The following is a 9,037-nucleotide window of genomic DNA, read 5'->3' on the forward strand; positions in this document are numbered from 1 at the left end:
TGAACAGGTTCCCCTCAGAGGTTCTAAATATTGGGATAGAACTGGTAGATTCCCCCAGCCTTTTCAGAAGTCTCTTTTATGTCTTTGCCCAAGCAACTACCAGAAATTTGGCTAATGTGCCTGTACAGAGCTGCACTTCATGTTTGTTCTAGAACATGAGAGAAACATAGTTATGCTTACCACATGAAATTTCATACTCCTTTGTTTTCTTTAACTTATAACAAAAGGAGTTTATGGACAGAGGATCTGGAATTCAGGAATCTTTTGTTTGTCCTAGCTATCAAAGACTAAGAAATCCAACCATAGTAGAGTCATTCTAGCAGCGTGTTTTGATTCAATGATTTTTATTATCTCTTCTTGACTCCCTCCATCCAACCCACTATGGCAGGGTTCCATAGTTACTAACAGCGAGAGGATGTTGCCACTTGTTTTTCCTTACCTACCCCTCAAAAAGCTCCTAGCAGAACTGGAAAGATGATGTAGAAGAATGACAGATGATTGTAGATACGGAACACTTCTCAGTGAGGAACAACTGAACAGACGAGGACATTTCAGACTGGGGAAGGGAAGATTGAAACAAGATGTGACAGAGTTCTGTGAATCTTGAGTGGCATGAAAAAGGTGATTATTGATTAAGGGTTTATTGTCGCCTATAATACAAGAACTAGAAGACATAAAGTCAGCAGATACAAAACAAATAAAGGGGAATGCCTCTTCATGCGTTGTGTAGTTGAGATGTTTGCTTTTTGGTGTAGTATGATGTGGATGCCACAAGTTTATATAGATTACAATATGATTAGACAATCTATGGAAAATAGTCGTCAAAGGATAAGAAATACAAATACTCAAGTTCATAAAGCATGCAGTATAGATAAGTGAATGCTAGGGGAGTATTCAAAGGAGGTATAACTCTGTGCCTGCTCTATCCATGTATTCTTTCCTGTGCACCCAGTGTTAAAGACAGGACACTAAATTAAATGATGCTTAGTCTGAACTAATAAGACACTTTAATAAGACACAAGTACTTTGTCTTGAGGGGCAGAATTTACTAACGTTGTTTTTCCTTTGTTCAACTAGGCATCTGTGCAGACCATGCCATAACCGTGAAAAAGCTAAGGGACTGGGAAAGTACATCTGTCAGAAGTGTCACCTGATAATTGATGAGCAACCTCTGATGTTCAGGAATGATTCCTACCATCCCGATCACTTTAACTGCACCCACTGTGGGTATGTTCTCATATTCTAACCCCTGACAACAAAAGAGTTAGACAAACAGTATAGTCAGTAATGCAGTCCTTTCCAGGGCTTGAAGTTAACTGCCTTCACATTATCAAACAAATTCTAGGAGAAAAAGGAAAAGGAATTAGGAAAGCATAGAAAAATTGTTGTTTGATTTTGCTGTTTGATGTTCTTCTATGTTAAGCTCAAATAACACCATTTTATACTGACAGTGAAAACAGTTCCTTGGTATGAACTTAGCTCAAAGGCTATATCAAGATTACAATAATAGTGTTGTCCAAACATGACTTTTGACAGAGTATTCAAAATAGTTTGACCTTGCATTTCTGGTTAGAAAAAAATGTTTTGAAGAGCTGTATGTCTGTCTGGTACAATCCAGTACGGTACTGATTCCTGTCCGAGTTGCTTCTCATAAAGGTGGTATAGTTGGAGCACAGTACTCCCCTAGGATGGATAACACTGCTGAGGAATAAGGTAAGTTGTTCTGTACTGAGCACTGCTAAAACAGTCCTTGCACCTGAGCTATGGCATTCAAAGACAGCTCAATTATATGGCATTGCACAGCTCTGTGTAGGTATAGCTCATATTTTTGCCAGAGTGTCTAGCCATATTAAGACATGGTATTCCACATATGTTCTCTTGTCTGTCAAACTGAGAAAGCTTATAAAAATGAATTGACAATAACTGTATTTCACTAACGTAATTTAATGTCTCACTATTTATAGCATGAATGTGGCCAAAATGTGTCTGTTTTCAAGTTTAGTCTTTCAAAGACTAAACTTTCATCTCAGATATTAAATGTTCATCTCAGACATTAAAGAGCTTCACTCGGAGTTCTTATTTCAGGAATATGTTTATATTTTCAGGAAGGAGCTGACAGCTGAGGCCCGGGAACTGAAGGGAGAACTGTATTGCCTACCTTGCCATGACAAGATGGGAATCCCCATCTGTGGAGCGTGCCGCAGGCCCATTGAGGGACGAGTGGTCAATGCTCTGGGAAAACAGTGGCATGTTGAGGTGAGGCCTCTTCAGATGCCTTCAGAAGGCATTTTGGAAGAGGGCTAGTGCTATTTGGAAGCTATAGATGTTGGTGATCCCTGTCTGGTATGAATTCATGCAAAAAAGTTGCATTAAAAAGATTCTTGCAGATGTGGCTTACTGGTTAGCATTTACTTACTAGAGTTTGATACATCCTGTCTACCCCCACTTAACAAGGTCATAACAATGTTAGAATTTGTAATGTAGACAGAGACATCATGATTCTTGCTTTTTAAGCCTTTTCAGCTCATTGTTTATATAACTTTTGGCTTGTCACAGCATGCCCTGAAGTTTTTGGTGATCCATGTGTTTAGTGATTTAAGCCTCCTAAGGGCTGAGCTGTGAAGGGGGTGCTATTGCTGATTTGAAATGCATGCATGCCAACCATATTTTATGTTCTTGGGTCTCGTCTCTGAAACAAGCAAGATAACAGTCTACCAGTCTATCAGTATAGAAGCAACATGCTTATGCTTTCAACAGGTGTTCTACTAATGCTAATTAAGCATTAGAAGAATGCTTAATTAACTAATTATTACCATAGACTAAATACTTCCTCTTTCTTCGCACCATTTTTCTGAGTTTCATTAAAATGTGAAGTCTCTTGCATTGAGCCGTGAATTGCAGCCAGAGATGCAAGTCTTTCCCCAGTGTTGAAGAAGTTGCTTTACCTGCCACTGAATGACTTTTTCTTTTACAGCATTTTGTTTGTGCCAAATGCGAGAAGCCGTTCTTGGGGCACCGACACTATGAGAAAAAAGGACTGGCTTATTGTGAAACTCACTATAACCAGGTAAGTTCTGCCATCTATATGTAGGTATTTGTTCTGACTGACAAATACTTTGGTAGTCTGGATTTATACGTACAAGGCAGTATGAAAAAAGTAGAGCTTAATTTAAAAAAATCTTTTCTTGGTAGAAGTGAAATGTAATACTGGTAAGAGAACAGAAGTGTCTTGGGGAGATTGATTTTTCTTTGTCCCATCAAAGCGAAAAAAACACCATGCATTGCCACTAAAATCCCTGTAACTGTACTTTGAAACAATTGGTGTAGACTTCTTGGATGGCTACTGGCTTCTATTGGCCTAAGATAAATGATGTGCTGTCTAAATCATAAGTAAAGTGTTTCATGAGCCAATCAAAAAGTAATCTTTCTCTATGACTGTAGTGACAGCCTTTTCTTCTGTCAGAAATTAGTCTCTCCCTCTCTCATAAAAGGTAAGTGTTACTGTTTTAAAAGTAGCTGTAGGCTTTGTTTTGATGTTTCTGGTTTAGCCTCAGGAGATACGTCTTCAGTAATCATCATTCTCAACTGATTCTCTCTTCCTCAGCCACATGTGCAGGTCTTAGAGATCACATAACAATGGTAGAGTGTGAGGCATCAACAAAAAAAGTCTTGTAGGATTTGATGGTACAATATACAAATGAACATAGACTATTTGGCAAGCGTATGAGAAGTTATTCAGAAGATTTAAATCAGTATATTTGGTGGCTTTTGCAGTGCCTGGGAATTCACTGATTGTTAGGATTTAATGTTTGCACCAGCTGTGTGATTTGGGGAGCATGAGCATTCAGTAACATAAGTTCCTGTTCTTATTTCTTTTGCTGTGTAGCTCTTTGGAGATGTCTGCTACAACTGCAGCCACGTGATCGAGGGAGATGGTAAGATTTGTTCTTTCTGTATTTTGGGTTGCTGTCCCTGTTCCATTTGTCAGTGCAGCTGTTGCAGTCCCCCAGTTGCAAGGCATCAGTGTTTCTGCTCACATCTGGCCTCATTTGAATTTGGATACAAATCCAAATTCAAATAATCTGGCAGTTTCCTTTTATTTTATACTTTTGCTTTTGCAGTGGTATCAGCTCTTAACAAGGCCTGGTGTGTGAATTGCTTCTCCTGCTCCACCTGCAACATCAAGCTTACACTGAAGTAAGTGAGTGCTTATGGTTGGGCCATTGTGAGACATTTTGCCCCTAAGACAGGATATCAGCTTGTGGCAGCTATGAGCCAGGGCCTCTCTAAGGGGCAGTGTGTTGTAATGTGCTACTGATAAGCTAATCAGTAATGCCTTTTCTCTGTAGGGGCTTTTAGATTCCACTGATTTCAGAACTAAAAGGGAGCTGGGAGCCACCAGCCTCTAATTTATTTGCCTTCATTAATCTATTCTGTGGGAAGGTTGGGTCAGGGAAGAACTCATTAAGCGGTACAGAAGGAAGGCTCTAAACTTTAAAGGGACTACCTGTCCTGAAATACCTGCAGTTTCCATCTCTTTTGTCTGGATACTTTCCTCATTGATAATACTGAAAAATTGCTTAAGTTATTCTGAAGGAAAATGTTACACTGGTTGCCTCAAATAAGTAGAAGAGGGCAAAAAACAAGGCAATCCTGCATTTCCCTTTCTTGGGTTCAAGTCCTTACCCTATAATATGCTGGTTTGGTCCCACTGGTCTTGTATATGAAGGAGCTTTAATTCATCACAAAGAGGTGCTTTGAAGTGACATTTCCATTCTAAGATAACAACATTATTATTCTAGGCTGTTACATATAAATGCATTGCAAAATCTCACTCCTTATTAAAGTAGCAGTACCAGAGGCCCCAGTTCCCTGATGAAAATCTCATCTCTGTACTTGCATGACCAGATGAGGAAGTGAACTGACTTATACATGCAGTAGAAAGCAAACAACTGCATTTATGTGTACATACGCAGACTTGATTAAGTCAGGCATATAGTTTGCGAATATTATTTTAATAGCCATTTTGTTTCTAAAGGAATAAGTTTGTGGAATTTGACATGAAGCCGGTATGCAAGAAATGCTATGAAAAATTCCCTCTGGAGCTGAAGAAGCGTCTGAAGAAGTTGTCTGAGCTGGCATCCAAGAAATCACATCCCAAAGCTTTGGATTTAAACTCTGCTTAAACAGGTCTGTCAATCTGCTGACTGCACTCTTACAGTCATGAATTGCTACTCGCAGCAACTCTTGACCACAGAGGGAATTGTTAAGAAAAAATGAACCAAAGACAAGTAGTACCTTCCCCTGCTTCTGCTAATGTAGCTTGAATCTTGACTATCCCTTTTCTCAAGCAACTGTCTATTAACACTGTCAGGAAGAAAAATCTGATTTCTTCTTCAGCAGTTCACAGGCTGGTTGTTAATTTGTTAATAACAACTTATTCTGCCTTTGAATTGTATGCAATTTTTTCTTCCTCAGTTGAACCATAGTTCTCTCTCCATTCCTCTTACAGTCTAAGGAACTTGGAAACAATGATTAGGTGTAGGGGTGGAGGAAATGTATGGTTAGCTCTTTTTTGGTTAAAGTACAGAAGTTTCTCCTTTAGTCGTGCATGAAGAAGTTTTATTTTTTAAATCTGTAGGCAAATACTCTGAAAACTGCCACACTTTGCTACATACAGAATGTACTGGTCTTTGCCCAGATTCCTATTGAGCATGCACTGACACTATACAGTCCTACTGGTTAGCAGGTTTACTGGATGAACCCAGAGGCCAACGATTATGGCCTCTGCACTGTCTACTTATCTAGCTCCAGACCAGTGTTGAGGTAGGACAGCTGAAGAACTTTGCTGCTTCCCTATTCAGCAGTAAGAGGATTTCAATCTCCATGGCCATGTCAGCCTCTTCAGAATTGTTGGACTTTCCTTAAGCAGGAGGTGGTTATGGGAAAGGACAAATTTTGTTAGGAACTAACTCTATAATTTTCTCAATCTGTTCTCTACCCCACCATGGGCACTAGAACTTTGAGTGGACAGCACAATGTGTGTCCTACCCAGTGGCACAGCTGGCACTTCTTGATGTAGTGTAGCTGGAGCTCTGATTGTTCTTTTGCATAGTGAAATCCAGTTGATAATACAGTACTAATTTAAGCAGTTCAATTTCACATTCAGTCCTTTCCACTTTATTTGAAAGGTGAGTATGCCTTCTGAAGTCACTCTCGAGAAAGCCCAATGATGTGAAGGTGTTTCTAATATTTACAGTTTTTAACAAATGCAGTCTCATGCAGAAAAAGCAGAATTTTTTTTCCTAAAACTTTAACCCAAATAAGAGTTCCCATCTTTCTTCTTAAGATCTGAGTGTACTTAAAGGGAAGACCTCAGACATGAACCCGTAAATTTTAAGAATACGTTTTTGCCTAAAAGTTTCCTTCTGCTCTGTAGTTTTGCCTATCACTGGTACAGTTTCACTGCTTCTACTCTCTCTGCTAGTATAACCCCCAGGTGATGAGAAATTTATTAGTTTTAAACATTCTCAGTACTTCTTTAGTTGTGAGCCATCAGCAGAGCTGTTCCTAGGTCCACCCGTTTTGTATAATCATGGTGAGCTTCTGAGACTTATGGAGGCATTTCGCATGGTTTCTTGTGCTGAACTAATCAGAGCAGCCTGAAAATCTGTTTCCCTGAACAGCAGGAGAATGTGCTAGCCCTTTTTACATGGTGGACAGGATTGGAAGGCACTGGAGTACTTCTAGCCCTTGCATGATTTCTATCTCCTATAAAGTGGATAGTTTACTAAGTCAAATGAACACAGCAGTTGGGCTTTACTCTGCAGCCCCAGGTGAGTTAGCCAGCAAGATGTTAAAGCTTCCTCACTTTTTCTGTATGTGAGCAGCAACTGAATTGGTCAAAATCTGAATAAATCTTAAAATTTTCCTCACTGTGATCACACTCTGCCCAGATCAGGTCTAAACAAGGTAATAGCTAAAGTACAGATATCTACTAGCATGCTTGCTGTAGCTGCTACCCATGAAACTGCACCAGTGATGTCACAGCAGTGGTGGGAAATTCTGGTTAACTATGTGCAGATGAGAATTCCAAATGCAAGAACATATCTTAGATACTGGCTATCATAATTCAGATTTCCTTCAGCTACCTTGCTTTTTGCTGTCATAAGTTATCATAAGCATTTAACTGAGATATTCAGCATCCACTATAACATTTGGGAGGGGAGATGGGCTTTAATCAAAGGTAGAACTCTTCCTTCCTCTTGTGACCAATCTGCACTGTAGATTACACCAATATTAGCTTTTCTTGTCACTGCTTTAGGAGAGCATATGGCTAGTTCCTGTTCTTTTGCTAGCCTTTAAATGGTCTTTCAGACAAAGGCACATAGAGCAGCATGGCTTTTAGTGCAGTAGCGTGTGGTCACTACAAGAACCAGTCTTGTAAGCCTATTCTTTGGCACTTGGTTTGTAGAAGAAAGCACAAAAACTACTGACCAAGACACAGTTCATTATATTGTATAGATTCTTCTCTGCGTAAAGCATGCAGCTCTGTTCCTATAATCTTAGTTACAGGCCAAGCCTAATGCCAAATCTGAGCAGCTGTATATCTTCAGCTTTCTGGAAGGATGGTGGAGGAACACACAGCAGTATTACCCACTTACAAGTATGGAAAGACTGTGCAGCTACAGACAATAGTATTCTTTCAGAGGCCACTCTCAAGCTCAGCAATGAAAAATGCATGTATGTAGAGCTGAATGCAATTATTTTTATATTGCAGATAGAGACTTAATATGAGTTGGAAATTGAGTAGACCTAGCCTCTGTGTTCAAAGGATAGTTGATACCATTCTCTTTGACAGACTGCTCAGTTCTGTAGGATTTGGATTCTGTCCTTATCTTCAGAGTATTTCCCAAGACTAGTGATGTTAAAAATCCTTTTAATAGCTGGATAGTGATGTTGCCTTAATGTTTCCTTAATTATTAATTAATTTTTGCAGTTATTTTTATTACACTTTGCTGCTCATAGCATGCAGTGCGCAGAGTAACAGTACTGCATATTATTGATGTTCATTTTGTGAGACAGAGGAATCGAGCAAATAGGAGAAAAACTTATAAAAAGTTTGAAAAATATGCATCTTTGAGTCTACATTTTTTTAAAAGTAAGTAGAAGGTACTGCAGACTTACAAATTCTCCTTAGTGTGCTGATAGGCTAACAGTATTGTTGTAAAGTCAAGATCTCTGTCAGAAATGTAAGCTTAAAGGTGTGTGCTTTTTTTTTTTTTTTTTTTTTTTTGCCTTTTTTTTTCCATTGCTGTAAACAGACACGGGCCAAATTCATCCTAGATATCACACCACTGAAGAGCATAGATTTACATCAAGGTTGAACTCGGCTCAGAAGTCTTTCCTTACTAAAAGCTGCTGTCTCATTACATAGTTTTATAGTTTACATTTATATTTATACATACTGAATTAAAATCACTAATATTCACTGAGTACACTTGAAAACAGTGATGCTTTTATAAATCACAGTATGTGAAGCTTACTTGTATTCAAATGGTATGTTAATTACTCATTACCTTTCTTTATGGCAAGCTAATCTGCTCTCTAGGGCTTGAGTGCTGGTCTTCATTTTTACAATCTATGCAATGTAGGCAAATATTGTTCAATCTTCTGTATAGATTTTCTAAAGTAATGTGTTTTGTGTTGGATTATGTAGACTTCTGTGACTGACCCTTATAATCAGTGGTTGGATAGTAGTGGAACTGATTGCAGAGAAACATGAAACAAATGCAGTTTTACTAGTCTGTAAAGCACTATTAAGTGCTGAGGATGCTACAGACTGAGTAAAGGATTCAGCAGCTACTTCTCTGGGTTTAGGCCCTGATGAGCAGGGCTGGATTCTGCACAGGATGAAGCTGTCATTTTATTACACTTTGCTTGTGCTCTCTAACCAAAACGTGACTGTGGATTAAAATATTGTAATACTGTACTTGTTCATATTCTTGTAATAAACTTAACTTTACTACATTTTAAA

The 9,037-nt window shown here is 38.8% G+C and overlaps 1 protein-coding gene across 4 annotated transcripts in view; it reads left to right on the plus strand.

The window, feature by feature from the left end:
- LIMS2 (LIM zinc finger domain containing 2) overlaps positions 1 to 9,037 on the plus strand; it is a 34,931-nt gene extending 25,894 nt beyond the window's left edge. For 3 of the 4 annotated variants that reach the window (XM_062582302.1, XM_062582305.1, XM_062582304.1), the window contains 6 exons: positions 1,078 to 1,227; positions 2,106 to 2,256; positions 2,975 to 3,067; positions 3,887 to 3,935; positions 4,122 to 4,197; positions 5,039 to 9,037. In XM_062582302.1, coding sequence (XP_062438286.1) covers positions 1,078 to 1,227; positions 2,106 to 2,256; positions 2,975 to 3,067; positions 3,887 to 3,935; positions 4,122 to 4,197; positions 5,039 to 5,186 — 667 coding nt within the window. In that variant the 3' untranslated portion in view covers positions 5,187 to 9,037. The remainder of the gene's footprint in view (positions 1 to 1,077; positions 1,228 to 2,105; positions 2,257 to 2,974; positions 3,068 to 3,886; positions 3,936 to 4,121; positions 4,198 to 5,038) is intronic. The other variant, XM_062582303.1, reaches the window with a different exon arrangement.

Source organism: Rhea pennata, chromosome 9 (genome assembly GCF_028389875.1).
Source record: "Rhea pennata isolate bPtePen1 chromosome 9, bPtePen1.pri, whole genome shotgun sequence".
Classification (NCBI taxonomy): domain Eukaryota; kingdom Metazoa; phylum Chordata; class Aves; order Rheiformes; family Rheidae; genus Rhea; species Rhea pennata.